Consider the following 19,635-nt stretch of genomic DNA (forward strand, 5'->3'; position numbering starts at 1 on the left):
GAAAAATTTTCCATGCTTTTAATTTTTAATCAATCCTTGAATTCCCTCTAACAAACCAGTTATTTGCAAAGGATTGTTAACTTGCTTGACTGATGAATAACCTCATTCATTTTGCAATTTTGGCAGTTGTGAATGTTCAGTTACTAAAATTGAGACAAAATTAACTTGAGGCTCAAACTTGACTCTTGCACAACGTTTGTTCCAAAATATTGTTTTATTTACAGAAGAATGCCAGTCTGCAAAAATGAGGACTGCAACATTCTTAATCTGTGACCTTTATTGAAATATGGCTAACATGTAATCTGATTACTATAAACCTAACTCCCTAAATACTCCTGCTTGAAAGCTAATTATATAGGGATATAGTTTGGCATTCAAAGTATTGTTGTATTATCTAATCTTGCAGTATAAATTTCAGCTCTTAATTTCTCAAGTTTTCAATGTTCATTCTTTATGCTCTTCCTTTGATAGATTGCAGTGTTTTACAGAGCCAGTCCCAGACATAAATTGAAAATCATAAAGGTATGTTTCTCCAGAAGTAGAAGTGCAGGATAACTGCTGGAGACCTTATTTTATAATGTATTTACTAAAATTGTAACAGGTTAAGATATGTCAGAATGAAATAGGTTTGCAATGTATTTGGTTGTGAAACAGAAATTTATTTGAAAAGAAGACAAGTTGGGAAACCTCACAATGCCCAGTAGAGAGACTACATGCAGCTGCTGTTGGGTAGCATAACACTTTCAGATGCCAGAGGGTCAACTGAGATTCAGTGTCACATTGCAGTTGAATTGACTAGAAATTTATGGGAATCCATGTTTCTGCTGCATCCCAAAGCAGAATGAAAAGGCATGAATTTCAAGCCAATTCTGTGATAATGCTTCAATTTTGAAGCTAAGAAAATGTCTAAAGTGATATAGAAATATTAGAAGAAAAGTAAATAAAGTGTGACTACAAAGAGATGTTCTCAAGATAACAATTAGCACAAGCGAAAGAGCAAAGATAATGAAGAAATCAAACATTAAGCAACAGTTGGAATGTAATTGAGAGAAATATAGGAGAACAGTGGTAAATATAAACACATGGACTTTTTGCTCTTTTTGATGATTTCTTAAATACAACTTGTGAGCAAGCTCACTTCTCTACAAGCATAGGTTTTTAGCTGGGCTTCCTGGGAAGGAGTACAGTAACTTTAGATTGAGGTGTGGTGGTGTGTTTTTTTTTTTAAGAGAGAAATCACATGTAAGAGCTCACTTAAATGGAAATGTAATACCATTTTTATAATTGGATGACATGATTGTAGATAGACTGTTGTCAGGATAGTGGTGTGGATCAGATTGCTCTGATCATTGCCTTAAACAAATTATTTCCTTTTTTGTAGTCCTTACAAAATAATGGTGCGGTAGTAGCTATGACAGGAGATGGAGTGAATGATGCTGTAGCTCTGAAGGCTGCAGATATTGGAGTGGCAATGGGGCAGACTGGAACAGATGTTTGTAAGGAAGCAGCTGATATGATCCTAGTGGATGATGATTTTCAGACAATAATGTAAGTTTCTGATTTCTGCAAGTATTCAACAAGTCTTAAATAAAAGTGTTAGGAAATCACTTCCCTCCCCTCCCCCACCAACTATACTTTGCAAAAGGATACTTCCTTCTTGTACATTTAGCTGCAGTTAACTTACAAATTCCTATGCATATCCTAAGAAAATTGATCTTTAGTGCTGATTAGTTTGTACTGCAGTCTACAAAAACATTAATGCCTTTATTCAAACCATTATTTTCATGGGTTCTAAATAAGCCTTTTATATTATCTGGTTACTTTTCATAAGCACTTGGGCGGCTTGTCAGCAAGAGTATGCAGATTTCTATGGAGGGAGTTGTAGGGGGAGAAGGGAGTCTGTTCTTAGATGCACATTGGTATTAAAACTATTTAAGCCTTTAGGCCTAGTCTACACTGAACTTTTTTCCCCCTTAACACTTTGCTGGTATTAGTGGTGGTAATTGAGTGCAGTGCAGAAAGGACATCCATATGTTAACCGTTGTAATAGGAACTGCTCTGAGCAAGGTTAGACTACGGAGTTGTATGTGTTTTTTAAAAAACAAAGGTGTCTTCTGTGTAGTACTATTACTACAACAAGTGGAGCTGGAGTGATGGGAAATTGAAAGAGAAGTCTAGCATAGGCACAGTTAGCTTAAATATAAGCTATGTTTAAACTTTTATGTTCAGATAAATCAAGGTGTACCTGCTGCTGAAGCAGTCGTTCCTCCTAGAAGGAACAAAAATCTCATAGTAAAAGTTGTTTTGAAAGCTGCAACTGACAACTCTTTGATTTGGGTTACTGTTCATTGTTTTGTAGTCATTCCTACAAAACTTTGTTAGCTGAAAAAATAGCGATGGTATTTTGGCTTAAACCAAAATAAATACAAGATAGATGGATGAGTCTCCAGCCCCATGCAAATGGAGCATGGGGATGTTTGACATCTCCTCTTGAAAGAAATTACTCGAACACATCTATCCTTGTAATATAGCAGGAGTACACTCAGTTGCACTACACTAATATTATTTCTGTCATTGCCTGCCAAACTCTACCTTCCAGCTGGCAAAATGAATTTTCATCCTCCCTATTCCTAGTCTGTGCTTCTGATTTCCACCTTCTCACCCACCTTTACTTTTTCTTTAAGATTAAGCTATTTGTAAAACTGAACTTGTTTTTCATTAAGTCTATGGAAAATAGAACAGGAGAATTTCAGAACAACACTCCTGGGCTTTAGCCAACTTTTGCATAAATGATACACTTCAGCACTTACAAGTGTTTTCATATTCATAGATTCCAAGGCCAGAAGGAACCATTGTGATCATCTGGTCTGACCTCCTGTACAACACAGGCAATCAAACTTTGCCAAAATAGTTCCTAGAGCATCTTTTAGAAAAAGTCCAATATTAAGGATTTTAATCTTGATTTTATTTCTGAGAAGAAAAATGTCTACAGATAAAAGTATTTGCAGGCATGATCAGCTCCTTGTATGTAACTAATTGATTAATTATCCTTTTTGTGTTTCTGCTTGCTTGTATTCATTAAGACAAGAATAAGGATGATATTGTCTTATTTAGATAGAAGCCCTGGAGTCAAACACAGCCATCTAATCTACAGTATATATTAACTCCTCAACTAGCCTTATACATTTCAGATAGGTTAACTTGGTTATGCTCTAACCCTTAAATTCTGAAACTAACCCCTCTGAAACTCTTCAAGATGATTATTCCCTAAAGGAATATATTGTGGCATAGCACTGGGAAATTCCAGTTTCTTGTGCAAATGGTTTAAAGGTGGCTCTTCAAGATCAGGTAGTAAGGTCACCTGTAAGTGATCTCTTTTTAAATTGTATCCTCTTATTTTGAAAGTCAAGTTGTAGCAGAGCTGGAATGAGAAACTTAATATGATTAAATTAGTAATAATAGAAAAGCTGAGTAAGCATGATTATAATTGCCTGAGTGGAATAGAAGGCTCCTTAACACATTTTGTGAAATTTGAAACTATTTAAAATATAATCAAAACCGCTGGAATTCACTTTTTTCAGAATAGCTTATTATTTTAAGCTTTTTTTTACATTCCCTCCTTTGGTCTGTGTAAGTATTGTTTTGTTTGTTTTTAATTGCAGGTCTGCAATTGAAGAGGGTAAAGGAATTTATAATAACATAAAAAATTTTGTTAGATTTCAACTAAGCACGTAAGTTTGCAACATCATTGCCAATGTCAGAAGCTTCCAATTACACTGTAAATGAGTTAAATTTCATACTGCACAGAACCAAACGTGATAAATATTGGTGTAGTCTACAAGCATTGGTGGAGTATCCACTAGGTTAGAAAACACATTGACCATTATTGTGAAAGTTTCCTAATCATTCCTTTTTTTTCCTTTCCATTTTCTATTTTGCTATTCGTATTTACTTAGTATGACTTCGGTTATTTTGCTGTTTTTAAAAACTGACCAATCTTCTGAAAACTTGACAACCCCCCTCTAAGATGGAAAGAAACTACTTAGCCATTCTCCTGCCAGTCTGATCACCCTATAGGGTCATGGTTGGAGAGGTGCATTCCCTCTGGCACAATGCCCCTTCCTCTCTCCCTGCCTGGATCACACACGTCAATCATGTGGGGGGCTGATAAGATTGGAACAGACCTCAGCCTCCCCTAGCCACCCACATCCAATTTGGAGGGAGGATGAATTAGTTGGCTGCCACCAGCCAGCCCCATTCACCTTGAAATATAAGCATTACTGGACACACACCAATGATTCTTGGTGCTGTATAGGTCGTGTAGTTGTCAGAGCTTTGTTTCCAGGCTTGCTGTGGGCCTAACCCATCTTCTGGGTTCAAGAAAGTTTTTTTCCCCTCTGGGAAAGATTGGCGAACTGTCCAGTGGGTTTTTTTTACCTACCTCCCAGCATTCTGCAGGCTTGGTAGGTGAGGATAATAAGGATGTGTGGTTGTTTGTGTGGGTTTTTTTATTTATTTATTTATTTATTTATTTTTATTAGAGGCAGGGTGTGCAGAGGAGATAACACAGTCAATAAATATTATTATTGCAACTTGTGGCTATACCTGGGGTATACTTGAGCACAAGACCCAGGAGGGACTGGTGAACTCAGCCTTCAGTATTAATAAAATTAGAGCCTGCCTCTTTGATTCCATTCAGCTGTCTGTGTTTTCCTGTGTCCTGATCAATATGTAGAGGGAAGTGTTCCCATTCCTAAGTAGAATTTCTCTTTTTAGGAAGTCTGGGTAGTATTTCACTTGGTTGATTAATTTTTTTTGGGTGGAACTGCTAGTTTGAGAGACTAATAACCTTAATCTAGTGGTCTGCATTCCAAGGAACATAATTAAAAGTTCAGCTTTCTACACCCTTTTGCCCAAACCAACACAACAAAATATGCAAATTAATTACCTGTTGCAAAATATATTATGTTGTTGGGTGTAGACTAAAGGTATCATTGAAAGATGATCTGGAAGTTTGGGAGTCATTTTAGGACTAAAAGACAAACTCTGATTTTTTTTTTTTTTGTGTTGCATTAATATAAAGTACAAAACTTCCATATTTTAAACAAAATCTGTTTTGACAGATTAATTTAAGTGGCCCCAATGCTTTGCCTTGCAAAGTTAGGTTTAGTCTTAGTACTTGATTTAAAAGCGATCTAAACATAACATACCTAACTTTCAGCACTTGAAGTGTTGAGTAAAAGTATTATCAACTAATCTTCAGGAATGTGCCATGCTGACAATTTTATAAAATGGCTTCTCTCAACAGGAGTATAGCTGCATTGACTTTAATCTCACTGGCTACTTTAATGAATTTACCTAATCCTCTCAATGCCATGCAGATCTTGTGGATCAATATTATTATGGATGGACCTCCAGCTCAAAGGTAGAATACTATTTTACCCCTTGATGGAGTCTGCTTTCAGCAAAATAAACAAATACCATGATCTTTTCAGAAAAGAGCAACTTCCTATGTATGTAACTTGAGAACAGTCTTAAACTTCTTTAAAGTGACCTTTTAATGGGTAATTCTAAAAACTGGGGGAACATCTTTTACTTGTGCAACATTGCTACCTATTGTGATGTTTGTAGCATAGCTCTGTATTGTTATCCCTTTTGTTCAATGTGTATAAAGAATAAGGAAGACTGACACTTCAAACTGCAGTCTCCCGGATGCTGATGACACTTGGCTTTATTTCCTTCCCAACAAACCCAGATTCTGTTGCTCCACTGCTTTCCGCATATCTGGTTGAGAGAGGGATCAGGATAAAAATGAGCTGGCCATAACTTCTCCTTGATAAGGGAGAAGTAACTCTTTTTTTTCCAAAAGAATCAGGAGTAATATGAATATGCTCCTTTATCCCACTAGAGTTTGGTGGTCTCCACCATATAAAGCTCATCCTTTATTTTAGTCTGATTCTTATCTAATGAGTGATCTATTAAGGTTCTGGTAACAATAGTTTAGAGTTCTGTCTGTGACTGCCCTAATCAAGAAATAGAATAATGCTTCAGGTACCATACAGATAGATGTATCACTTCAGAGAAGAGGGATTTTTGTTGTCAGAAGGACATGGATCCTTCCTACTGAACAAGGGTGATAGCACCTTCCTAGACAGGGCCTGGACTTTGGCAGGGGGACAGACTTTCCTAAGTGGTGGCAGTGACCCTTCTATTGTAATTCTCCTGAGGTTGGATGTAGCGTTCCATGGGCTACTAGCCAGACCTAGTTTTTAAGGGATCTCAGAAGAGTTCTGCATGATGATCAAAAGGTTTGAGTTTACAGCTTATAGTACTTCTAAGTGTGTGTGCCAGGAAAGAATCAGGTGAAGGGTGACTACTCTGAGGAGGCACTTTGAACCAAGTTCCTCTTCGATTGAGTAAACAGTCTCCCTATGTGTGGGAGAGAATAGGGGAGTTTAGACATTAGATACACAGGTTAAGAGCAAACCTTTTTCTGCTACTGCATATGTGTGGCCTATATTTTAGATTTTTAGAAAGTACATAGGAGCTATGGTAATGGGACTATAGAAATCTAAGATGCATGTGATGCAGGGAAATACTACATTAAGTGACAATGTAACCCTACAGCTCTAATACTGCATAGCACTTAATGTGGAATAATAAGTACTTGTATGCTTGAGAGGACTCTTGTTTACAGATGGATGCTTTTCTGAATAGAAGGAATATTCAAAGCTCATTCTCTTTCTGAATTATTCACTATTGATTTGAAATCTTATATTTTGGTGATAAATCTGGTATTCTAAAATGTCTGTCTTTCTTTCTTTCTTTATTTATTTTTTTAAAGCCTGGGAGTGGAACCTGTGGATAAAGATGTTATTCGGAGTCCCCCAAGGAACTTGAAGGACAGCATTTTGACCAAAAACTTGATAGTTAAAATACTAGTTTCATCAATAATTATTGTGTTTGGAACACTGTTTGTCTTCTGGAGGGAGGTATGAAAAATCGACAAGTGTTAAAGCAATAAGTGAAACTTCATTTATAGCACAAATCCCATTAATATTAGCAGTTAAATTAAGAATGTGCATAAATTTGAATTTTTAGTTATCGGAAACCGTTTCATCCCAAATTGTACACTGGGCAGCCAGATTGTAGGGAAGAATTTCAAAGAGGTTGTTGAAAGGGAGGACTATAATAGTAATAGGTGTGGTATTAAAAATAGACCCTCTTTGGGCAGGCACCCTGTGGGTGCTCCACTTCAGGCGCACATGCACCTCTCAAGCCTTTAATTGGAGATTTTCCATTAGCAGTGTCTGTTCGGCCTGCACATGCGTCCTATGCCACCTCATGCTATGCGCCAAGCCTAAATAGGAATGTATGGGCAAATTACCCTCAGTTCCTTCTCAACTACCTTGGCCTGAGACAGGGCTTACACTCAAGGTGACAAGTGAAACTTTGCTATCTTGTGTACTGTTTCCTATGGTGGTTTTTGTGTAGCATTAGCTTAGTGCAGAATCCACCCAGCCCCTTTTCACCCTGAGCCATGTCCTCGGCTCCTAGCCCCAGCCTCGACCGCTGGCCGTGGCTCCATTCCCAGGCCGAGGCTGGGGCTGGGAGCAGAGCTGCACTTGGCCACAGGCCCGGCTGTGGCGCCACTTCCGCTCCCGTCCCCAGCCTTGGCCCCCTTATCCCTGTCCATGCAGCCCAGCCCCAGGGTAAGGGGTGGGGGGTGCGACCCTCAAAAGTTTGGGGATTAGTGTGCTTAGTTCTTAATGATATAGTCATAAGAGGACTAATGTGACTCTTCTTCCTCCCTTCTGGGAGCCTTATTTTCCTGGCAGGGTATTCATGTCCCGCCAGGTTTTAAATGCTGCCTCTCCTGCCTATACCAGTTAGTGATGGCCACTCTGTGTGGCCAATGCTTGTGGAGTCACATTTCCAAGAAGTGCAATTTCTGCCTGGCCCTCTAATCCAGGGCAAGGAAGGACTGGGAGACTAAACTGAAGTGGCTGATGGATTGCTCCCTTAGACTGATATCTGAGTCAGGAGACTTCCCCCACCCCACATACATCCGTCACCAAACAGATTTGGCACCCCTTCAACATTAGCACGTTTCCTCGAAGAAAGGGAAGGCTATGGAGGTTTCCAAGGAGAGGAGTGTGGCCACTCACCTTAAGGAGCCAGCTCCTAAAAGGCCCCAGTTCTCTGCGAGATTCATAGTCTTGGCAGCCTTGACCTCTCAGCTTGATACTGTAGAAGTGGAAAAACTCATCCTCTGGTACCAACAGGGCTGGAAAGCCCCATAGCTTGAAGGAGAAACACTGCTCCTAGAGGGCCTCAGTACAGTGTACAAGGGACAAGGAGGGAAAGTATAACCACTTTGGACTGGTACCGTCTGGCATAGCCCTGCTGTCAGTGCCTACCTATTCAGCACCCTCAGTACTGAGCAAACAGTGGCACCAGAGACCATCGGCACCTGCATCTGTATGATCCCAATTGATGGACTGTGTCTTTGGCTGCCACGTTGTCCCCTACTCACTACCACATTAATTCAGGTACTCTAAGGACCTGTCTGATGGGTCCTACTGCTCATGGGTACTGAGCATCTCTCAGTAGTGAGACCCTCCAGATTACCATGGCCCTTTGGTACTGCAGGACTCGCCACACTTTTCTGAGGGTGCCCCCACATTGAAGGATATTGAGGAGGATGAAGGAGACTTTGAAGAGACTGACTTGGTTCTCCTATATGGATATGTAGGAACCCAGTCTTTGACTGTCCTTGTCATCGAGCACAAGGATCTTCCTAAGATGGTGGAACCATCCTCACTCCTGTATAGGACCCCCCTCAGTGGCCATGTTGGGATCCCTGAGCTACCAGCAGCAGTTTGCCAAACCACTGGCACAGTCTCATAAGGAGGCTAGAGTTGTACAATCCTCTCTCCTCTCTAACCAGTCCTCCCCAAAAGAGGAGAGATGTTTGAGGAACAGGAGGCTCAGGTGGATAAAGAGGACACCCCTCAAACACATTCATCTTCTGTCTCCAGACGAGGCAGTTATGCCTCTTCCGCTTTCTATGGCCGACGATTTCTGGCACTTTCAGGATCTTACAAATTGGGCAGCTGGCACTCTTCTGATACTACTTGAAGAAGTCAAGGACTCGTGGCACAAACTCCTGGACATCCTGCAGTCAGCAATGCCCTCCAGGGTGATGTTACCCAGTATAGAGGCACTCCTGGATCCAGCTAAGACTGTGTGGCAGACGCCTGATACTCTTCCGCCAATGTGTAAATAAGTAGATAAGAAATATATTCCCCTAAGAACTTAGAATTTTTGTGTTCTCACCCCTCCAACTAACTCCCTGGTGGAGGATGCTGTAAATGAATGGGGTAAGCAATGCTAATCCAAGTCTACAAGGACCTGTATGACTAGCACCAAAAGAAAGTAACCTTTTTGGATGGAAGTCCTATTCGTCAGCAGCCAGGCAATTTCAGATTGTGAAGTATCAGGCGATCACAGACCAATATAATTTTATAAACTACAATAGATTTATGGCCTTTATTGGATATCTGCTGCAGGAACATAAGGAACAATTGTTGTCCATTATTTCAGAGGGCAATTTATGCTCTTTTCAAGCATCCTTGAATGCTGCTGCCAGGTCCGTCTCCATGGCAGTATTATGTGCAAGGCATCTGGGCTCCAATTCTCAGGTTTCTGAGAGAGGTCCAGAACACTGAGAATTTCCCCTTTGATGGTCTAAAGCTGCTATTGGAGATCACATACGAGTCTGTGCACATGCTAAAGGACTTCAGGGCCACTTTATGACCCTAACGTATGAATAAGAGAAGATTTAGTAGGTCAGACTGCCCAGAGATGGTGTTCTGCTCAGTTCTCTGCATTTCATAAATTCTCTGACCCTCCCAGGAAAAGACATAAAGAGGGCTGCTCACCCACCCTCCACAAGTATTCAGTTGTCTGCAAAAGCAACAGTTTTGACAGGTTGATTTGAGGGTTCAAATCCTCCCACACGTCTCTAGTTTTACAGCTGGAAACCATTCACCCACCTCCCCTGCTTTGACCGCTTTTCCCATTTCCGGCATGCTTGGAGATGGATCACAAACAAGTGGGCCATAGGGGTCATAATGTCAGCCTACACCATCCACTTTAAGTACCTCTTCCCTTCCCTCCTCCTTCCCCGTCTTTCTTCAGGAATCCCTCTCACGAGCTTATATTGAGACAAGACGTGGACTCTCTCCTTCAATTAGGAAATCCCACCTCTTCACAAGGATAAAGGGTTTTACGCGAAATATTTTCTTGTGCCAAAGGAGAATGGAGGGTGGAGATTGATCTTAGATCTAAGACTTCTAAGCAAATTCGTAAAATCCCAGTTCAGGATTGTGACTGATAACTATAACTCATTTACTAGAGGAATGGGATTGGTTTTTGGCTCTTGACCTACAATAAAATAGCCATGCTTCGCTATAGGCCAGGATCATTTCTCATACTGAGTATTTCCCTTTGGCCTTTCTTGCACCCTAAGGCTGTCAAAGGTCCTGGTGGCAGTGGCTGTTTACCTCCAACATGAAGCAATCCTAGTCTTCCCATACCTCAACTGCTGGCTGCTCAAAGGCCATTCCTATGAAACAGTGCCACCTGAAGAGGACTGTCCATAACACTACTCGAAGAGGCTACTCACCTTGTGCAGTAACTGTGGTTCTTCAAGACATGTGTCCCTGTGGGTGCTTCACTACCCGTCCTCCTTCCCCTGCTTCAGACTGTTCTCTGTGGGATGTTCAAGTGGAGAAGGAACTGAGGGCGGTTCCCCTGCACATCCCTGGATAGCCTCTGTGTGTTGCCCAAGGAGGCATAGGATGTTTGCGTGGGCTGACTGGATGCTGCTAATGAAAATTTCTGATCCAGGGCTCAAGAGCTGCATGTGCACCTGAAATGAGCACCCATAGGGGGACATCTCGGAAAAACCAGTTACTGCACAAGGTGAGTAACTTCATTTCAAAGTATTCCCCATTTCTCCTTCCCCCCCCCCCCCCCCAACTCCACGAACACGCTTTTCAAATAAGTTTTCTGTGAGCATTCCCCCCACCCAGGCTATTCTAAAATGACCACCTAACTTAGTATTCTTAAAGGAGGGAAATATCTAATCTTGTTTGTAATGTATTATAGAGTTGTGCAAAAATGTTTGCAAAATCACACCATTAATTTTTAATCACAACCTGAAATCAAGAGTACTACTTAATGAGATTAGTTGTAAGCATGTGTGTAAGTACTTGCTTGAAGACTTGCTAAATCTGCTTGTTGCAAAGCGGAGTTTTTGCTATTTCCAAATATTAGAACAAAACTTCCTTAAAATAAATGCTTTGAATGTTTGCTCATTTGAGGTTACATATACTAAAGCCATTTTCTTGCTTTCTTCTGTTAGTTACGAGATAATGTCATAACACCGCGAGATACAACGATGACCTTCACCTGTTTTGTGTTTTTTGATATGTTCAATGCTTTGAGTTCCAGATCTCAGGTATGCAATCCTATATCTAACATAAGTACCCTGAGATTTTTGACCCTTTTCATATAGTAACTACACTTTTCTGTTGAAACTGTGCTCATTTCATTTCTGGGCTTCAGAATTTTTCTTAAATATACTTTCTCATCATGTGAGAAAGTGATGTCTCACAGCTCTGTGTGCAAACAAGCTTAGCAGCTCCACAAGCCGAACAGGCTAGCATTTGAATTCACACGTCAATGATAGGGTTTTAATTTGGGGTAATTGATGCATGAAATCCCCAAAACATTGGGCTAGCAATGCTGACCTAAACTCACAGGAGTAAGAAAACTTAATTAAAAGCTCAAAAGCTAGTCTCTCTGTATTGCTGCATGTATGTATTTAATCATCATTCTTCCGTTACAGTATACCAGTTAATATCTTCAGTTCTTCAAGTGATTGCTCATGTGTATTCCACAATAGGTGTGCGTGCTCGCCACGTGCACCGGTGCCGGAAGTTTTTCCCCTAGCAGTACCCGTAGGGGGGAGTGCCCCAAAAACCCCTGGAGTGGCGCCTCCATGATGTGCTATAAGGGGAGCCGCGCGCTCCCCCCCTCTCCCCCCATTTCCTTCTTGCCGCCAGTGAATGTGCATCGGAACTACTCTGCTCCAGCTTTGCTGTAGCTCATCCCCAGAACTCTTGTTCGTTCAGTGTTAGTACCTGTAGTTAGTTAGCTGTTCAGTTAGAGAGCCCGGGCCGGGGCATGCCCAGGGCCCCGGGCTTTAAGTCGTGAGACACTTGTAGGTGATCTATGCCAAGGAGTGACCCGCACACGGACTGTTCATGCTGTTTGGGAGAAGCCCATATCAGCAATCGTTGCAAGATTTGCAAGTCGTTCAAACCTCGGACCAAGAGGGAAAGAGACATTAGGCTTCGGGCCATTCTGATGGAGTTGGCGCTGACCCCGATTCCAGCGCGCCGCTCTGAGTGGGCACTGCGGTGTTGGTGCGCGGCAACCTTCTGGAGCCTTTGACCAGTCGGCACTGCTCCCCATCCACAGGGCCCAAGAAGGCAAAAAGACGCCTTCGCGGCAGCAGCACAGAGGAAAACCCGGGGCAGAGGCTAGACCCATGCTGGGCAGTCCTCGATCCCCTCCGGCCTCTAGGCCTCCGACTCACGTAGAGCAGAGTAGCCCGGCCGCTTCGGACCAGGCATCCCTGGATGTCTGGATGCCCTCCACGCCGGAGGCCCTGCAGGCAGCCCGGGATGTCATGTCCATGCCAGTACCAGGCGTGCTGCTGCTGTTAGGCCTGCACTCCGGGGCAAGCCACCGCTGGGACCTCCACAGTCGCCCCTGGCTCGGTACCGGTCTCGGTCCAGGGAACGTTCCCGACACCATTCGCCGCCCAGCGACCGTTCAGGGCAAAGTCCACGTGGATTGCCCTCGACTCCCGCAAGACTGTCCGGTTGGGTGCCATCTGACCGAGACTCTCGGCACCGCTTCGCTTCAAGGAGTGAGTACCGACGGGACCGAGGCACACGTCACCAAAGGTCCTCGTCTCGGAGGGGTTACCACAGCCAGTCATGGCATGGACGTCGACGCTGTTCCCACTCGGAATCCCACTCCAAGACCCTGCCAAGGCATTGCCTCTGCAGCTCTGGGCGTTGATCGCCGTCGTCTCACCGTCGCGGGTCCACCCGTTGGAGCCAATCACAGAGCAGCTGCTATCGATGGTACCGGTCCTCCATGTTGGGATCGTGGTCCCACGGTCAGCGTTGCTCCCGGCACCGCTGCTCCTCCTGGTCCCGGGACAGCAGCAGGTCATTCGTCAACCCAGCTTCCGCTCGTAGTCGTCCTTCCGTGGGCCAGGTCAGCCAGGTCGAGCAACCAGTGCCGCCGGTGCCGAAGCAAGTGCAGTGGCTCCAGACCCTGTGGCCGGCCCAGTGATACCAGTGGGCACCGTGGCCCCCGATGCAGTTCCCGGTGGGGGCTTGCTTAGTAGCCGAAGTCTGAGGCAACGTCGGCTTCCTTCTCCAGACCTCCAAGGAAGGAGTTGGTGGGATGTACATCCGCTGCACTGTGCCCGGAGACTGACCAAGTGGTGGACCCTCCGGTGCCAGCGGCCACCCAAAGTACCGCACTGGTCTCCTCGCCCTCCCTGGATGAGGCGATTATGGCCCCGCCTCCCTCAGTCCCGCAGGAGGACTTTAGGGCCCACCAGGAACTCCTAAAAAGGGTGGCATCAAGCCTCCACCTCCAGGCAGAGGAGATGGAGGAGCCCTCGGACTCCCTGTTTAATGTGCTGTCCTCTTCAGCACCAGGCAGGGTAGCCTTGCCTCTCCATGAAGGGGTTGCAAAAATTTCAAATGCCCTGTGGCAAACGCTGGCCTTATTGGCCCCCATCTCCAAGAGGGCGGAACGCAAGTACTTTGTACCCGCCAAGGGACACAAGTACCTATACACCCACCCGGCGCCCAACTCCCTGGTGGTCGAGTCGGCCAACCACAGGGAACGGCAGGGCCAGCCAGCCCCCACCCCGAAAAATAAAGCTTCACAGAGGCTGGACTCTTTTGGAAGAAAAGTTTGTTTGTCCTCGAGCTTCCAGTTACGAGTGGCAAACCACCAGACTCTCCTGGGCCGGTATGAGTTCAGTCTGTGGGGGGGCCCCCTGCCCAAGTTCGAGGACTCCCTCCAGGAACGTGATAGGAAGGAGCTCAAGGCGCTGGTGGAGGAGGGTACAGCGGCTGCCAGGGCAACCCTGCAAGCGGCTTCAGATGCGGCGGACACGGCCGCGCAGTCCATGGCCTCCGCGGTGTCCATGAGAAGGGCGTCGTGGCTCCTGCTGTCCGGGCTGCCCCGTGAGGCGCAGGCCGCCATGCAGGATCTCCCATTTGACGGCAAAGCTCTGTTTGCAGAACAAACGGATACAAAGCTGCATGGTATAAAGAACTCCCGCACGACCCTCCAGACTCTGGGTCTCTATGTCCCGACTCCGGCTAAATCTAAGTTTAAGCCGCAGCAGATTCCCACTCAGGCCTCCCACCCGAAATACAAGGCCGCCTATAAAAAGGCGCAGAACTATAAAAGGCGCCCTCGGAGGCAGTCAAGGCCAGCCCCGCAACCTGGGTCCTCCAAGGGCAAACTGGTGGGGAAAAGACTATTTTGACGGGACAGTTGGGGGCGCCCTGCCAGCCCTCCTCAGGGATCCACCCTCAATAAAGCTCCAATTTACTTCCTCCCCACCCAACCATCCCCAGCCCCTGTCCCTCCTGGGGGACCCCTCGCACGAAGCCCTGCTTGAGCAGGAGGTGGGGTGGCTCCGGGGCCTAGGAGCGGTGGATGTGGTGCCCGGGGTGTTCAAAGGCAAGTGGTTCTACTCCTGCTATTTCCTTATCCAGAAGGCCAAAGGGGGACTCAGGCCCATCCTGGACCTGCGAGATCTGAACCAGTTCATGGTGAAGCTCAAGTTCCGCATGGTCTCCCTGGCCTCTATCATCGTGTCCTTGGATCCTGGGGACTGGTACGTTGCCCTCGATCTGTAGGACCCATACTTTCGCATTCACATATTCGAGGGGCACAGACACTTCCTCAGTTCATGGTGGGGCAAAATCACTATCAATTTACGATCCTCCTGTTCGGCCTGTCCACTGCCCCCAGGGTATTTACAAAATGTATGTCGGTGGTAGTGGCCTCCCTCAGGCGCCGGGGGGTCCAGATTTTTCCTTATATGGACAATTGGCTGGTCAAGGGCAGCTCCTGGTCGCAGGTGAGGGATCATGTGATGTTCCTCCTGTCCACGTGCACCGCCTTGGGCCTGTTGGTAACCGTCACCAAGTCCACGTTAATCCCAGTTCAACGCATGGAGTTTCAGGGCGCTCCTGGATGCCTCGTCGGCCACAGGTTTGAGATCCTGAAGGGGCCTCTCGACACGGTCACAGGGTTCCCAGTGACAACAGCCAGAGCATGCCTCCAGCTCTCGGGTCACATGTCGGTATGCATGTACGTGGTCCGCCACGCCAGACTCCGAATGAGGTCCCTCCAGCTCTGGCTGGCCTCTTGAGTTCTCCCAGGCCAGGGACAGGATGGACAAGGTCCTCACCATGCCCGACTTGGTGATCGCCTCCCTATAGCGATGGTCCGCCCAAGCAACATGCTCCAAGGGGACCCGTTCAGGGACAGGGCCCTGTCGCTGAAGCTGGTGTCGGACCTGGGTTGGGGGGCTCGTGGGGAATGTTCAGACCCACGGTCTGTGGTCGGCTCAGGATCTGACCCTACATATAACATCAAAGAACTCACGGTGGTACGCCTGGCATGCGTGGCCTTCCGCTCGCACCTGGAGGGCAAGGTGGTCAGGGTTCTCACCGACAACATGGCCTTGATGTTCTATATCAACAGGCAAGGCAGGGCCCGGTAATCTGCCCTCTGCCGCGAAGCCCTCAGGCTGTGGGATTTCTGTATAGCCCACGACATCTGCCTAAAGGCCTTCCATCTACTGGGCGCCCGGAAAGCACAGGCAGATTGCTTGAGCAGGGACTTTTCCTCTCAACACAAGTGGTCTCTCCACCTTGAAGTGGCTCACAGGCTTTTCCGAGTGTGGGAAACTCCCCAGGTGGACCTGTTCGCGACTCGGCAGAACCGGCGCTGTCCCCGGTTCTGCTCCGGGGGGGACTGGGAAGGGGCGCTATCTCGGATTCTCTGGTGCCTTCCTCCTGTCCTGGTCAGGCCAGTTTCTCTATGCTTTTCCCCCATTCCCACAGATCAGCAAGGTCCTGGAAAAGATTAAGACGGCCTGGGTCCTCCTGATTGCCCCGGCGTCGCCCAGGCAACATAGGTACGGGACCCTTGTGGGCCTGGCGGTTGCTCTGCCGTGGCCGTTACTGTCCCGTCCGGACCTGCTCTCCCAGGACCAGGGTCGCTTCCTCCACCTCACAGTGTGGCTGCTCAGTGGGGAGGAGAGGAGGTGTTCAGAAGGGGTTCAACACGTCCTCCTAGAAAGCAGGGAGGCCCTCCACGCGCCGTGCCTACTTGGTGAAGTGATCCCGGTTCTCTAGATGGGCGGCTGAAAGGGGGGTGTCTCCCTGGTGGCCGCCCTGATCCAGCTCATCCTTGACTAACTTCTCCACCTTAGAACCCAGGGCCTGGCGCCTTCGTCAGTCAAGGTGCACCTAGCAGCCATATCAGCCTTCCATCCACTGGTGCAGGGTCACATGGTATTCTCCCATGCTATGACTGGCCAGTTCCTTAAGGGGTTGGACCGTCTTTTTCCGTATGCTTGGCCCCTGGTCCCGCAATGGGACCTGAACCTGGTGTTGGCCTGTCTCACGGGGCCTTCGTTTGAGCCACATGCTCCTGGTGCCACCTCTCGTGGAAGGTGGCCTTCTTGGTCGCAATCACGTCGGTCAGGTGGGTCTTGGAGCTCGGGGCCCTGACTGCCAAGCCTCCATACAGTTTTTCATAAAGACTGGGTCCAGCTCCACCCACACCCTGCGTTCCTCCCGAAGGTGGTCTCCACCTTTCACATGGGTCAGGATGTTTTTCTGCCGGTCCTCTGCCCAAAGCCCCACGTGTCCAGTGGGGAGCGCCATCTCCACACGCACAATGTGCGACAGGCTCTGGCTTTCTACCTCGAGCAGACCAAGCCGTTCAGAAAGCCCTCGCAACTGTTCATCGCCTCGGCTGAGCGCATGAGGGGTCGGTCGATCTCCACTCAGCGGCTTTCCAACCAGATCACTTCATGCATCCATACCTGTTATGTGCTGGCGGGTATCCCCCCCGCCACAGATTGTGAGGGCACACTCGACTCAAGCGCAGGCCTCGTCGGCTGCCTCCTTGGCCCATGTCCCCATCAAGGACATTTGTAGGGCCGCCACGTGGTCTTCGGTTCACATGTTCACCACGCACTATGCGAGCGTCTCCCAAACCAGGGATGACGCTGGGTTTGGCAGGGCTGTCCTCCATCCTGAGAACTTGTGAACTCCTACCCACCTCTAACAGATATAGCTTGTAATCACCTACTGTGGAATACACATGAGCAATCACTCGAAGAAAAGACAGTTACCTTTTCTGTAACTGGTGTTCTTCGAGATGTGTTGCTCATGTCTATTCCACATCCCGCCCTCCTTCCCCTCTGTTGGAGTTGTCTGGCAAGAAGGAACTGAGGGTGGAGGGAGTGCGCAGCTCCCCTTATAGCGCGCCATGGAGGTCAGGGGTCACTGGGGTGCTCTTCTCCCCCCCCCCCCCCTTACGGGTACTGCTAGGGGAAATACTTCCGGCACCGGTGCATGTGGCAAGCACGCACACTTATTGTGGAATAGACATGAGCAACACATCTTGAACACCAGTTACAGAAAAGGTAACTGTCTTGTTTAGGGACCTTTACAAAATAAAATCCCTCTAGTTAACTTTCTATCCACAAAAAGCAAGGAAAATTTGTTATGCTAGTCCTTGTTATGAAAATAAATCAGTGTAAATTACATGTTTTAAAAAAAAAAAAAAAAACTGTTGCAGTGTGAGAAAATAGACCCTTAACTGGCCAGCTATATTTTCATGATACATTCTTGCATGAATCTGTTGCACTGACAATAGATGTCCATTAACACTTATTGTACATGTGCAGAAGCAAATTCCCTCTCATTTTATTTTATTAGCCTAGGGCCAGATTTATGAAGGTGTATTTAGGCATTTAAAGATGCGGATAGGTGCCTAGTAGGATATCCAATAGTGCCAAAGTGAGCTAGGCACTTAACTCCCATTGAAATCAATGGGAGTTAAGCATTTAACCTGCTTAGGTGCTTTTTGTGAATCCCATGAGGTGACCATCTGCCTCTTTAGGTGCCTCAATAGCCTTGTAAATCTGACCCCTAGTTCTTAATGGATTAATGAGAGCATGTTAAGTTAAAGATCACTAACTTTAAAATATTTCTTCAGTTTTTTAAATTGCCTTTCTGATAGGCCACGTTTCTACCTACAACAACTATATTCAGTAATGCTGAATCTTTCTGTACTGTTATTGGTGGGTGTCCCTGTCATATTGCCTCTCTTCATTCTGAAGGATCCCTATCCTTAAACAGAAAACAGCTCAATCTTGAGACATGCAATTCATTAAGTATAGAAGTCGCATAGTTATCAAATAAAATGAGATCATCCTATCTTTTGAGAATTTGTTCTGGATCGTCCCAAATCTGTCAGTTTTTGAATGTTGAGATAAAAACAAATGATAGGGAAAGAATTTTGAATTGTATAACTGGTTGCAAATAACTAAGGCACAGAAAGATTATAGAATTAAAACTACAGGTATAATGTAATTCACTATTTTATTTCACAGACGAAATCTGTATTTGAGATTGGACTTTGCAGTAACAAAATGTTTTGTTATGCGGTTCTTGGATCTATAATGGGGCAATTATTGGTCATTTACTTTCCTCCGCTTCAGAAGGTTTTCCAGACTGAGAGCTTGAGTGTACTAGGTAAGAAAAGTATTCCTTTTCCACTTAGCTCTGTTTTAGGCATTGATGATCAATCCCCAAATCCAGTGACGGAAGGTTATAGAACATACTTTGCCCTTTATACATAGATGAAATGCAAATGGTGCAGAGCCTCATCTTATACAAGGTCCTGTTAAAGTTTTCTTAGAACAATGATTTGTGCTTTTCATATACATTTAAACAAATGGATCAGTAATTCCAAGATTCATAAATACTTCATATGCAGAGAATTCTTTTCTAATGTAAATTCTGATGTATGCAAAAGTGAAGTACTGATCAGTTTTTATTCTCTTGTAAAGTTCTGTTTTGTTTTTTAAATCACTAAATTTTAAAAACAAGTGTTTTTAAACAGACATTCTCTGGTTAATATCAAATAGAAATTCCATGTCATTAGGATTGTTTACATTTTAATGAAAACAATCCTAAGTCAGGATTTTGAGAAGTTGCCATTTTACACAGTTGCCATCACTTTAAGAATCTTTACATTATTGTTGGCTTGATAAAGTTATGATGGTGATTTTCGACTGACATTTCCTGGAGATGAAAATTAATTACCTCCTATACAAGTATTTCTCATTGTACAATATCACTCCTTCTCTTTTCTGTGGTTTCAGCTTCAAAAAGCAGGCTATTCAGAATAAGATCTAATTATATTGTT

At 45.5% G+C, this 19,635-nt stretch overlaps 1 protein-coding gene across 3 annotated transcripts in view; it reads left to right on the forward strand.

Annotated features, from left to right (window-relative positions):
• The window catches only part of ATP2C1 (ATPase secretory pathway Ca2+ transporting 1), a 127,341-nt gene that overhangs the window by 106,582 nt on the left and 1,124 nt on the right, over positions 1 to 19,635 (forward strand). For all 3 annotated transcript variants that reach the window (XM_026658342.2, XM_026658341.1, XM_026658340.1), the window contains 7 exons: positions 472 to 522; positions 1,382 to 1,548; positions 3,663 to 3,731; positions 5,309 to 5,425; positions 6,845 to 6,992; positions 11,432 to 11,527; positions 18,818 to 18,959. In XM_026658342.2, the coding sequence (XP_026514127.1) occupies positions 472 to 522; positions 1,382 to 1,548; positions 3,663 to 3,731; positions 5,309 to 5,425; positions 6,845 to 6,992; positions 11,432 to 11,527; positions 18,818 to 18,959 (790 nt within the window). The remainder of the gene's footprint in view (positions 1 to 471; positions 523 to 1,381; positions 1,549 to 3,662; positions 3,732 to 5,308; positions 5,426 to 6,844; positions 6,993 to 11,431; positions 11,528 to 18,817; positions 18,960 to 19,635) is intronic.

The sequence above is a fragment of the Terrapene carolina genome, unplaced genomic scaffold, assembly GCF_002925995.2.
Source record: "Terrapene carolina triunguis isolate 2854851 unplaced genomic scaffold, T_m_triunguis-2.0 Scaffold428, whole genome shotgun sequence".
Lineage (NCBI taxonomy): Eukaryota > Metazoa > Chordata > Testudines > Emydidae > Terrapene > Terrapene triunguis.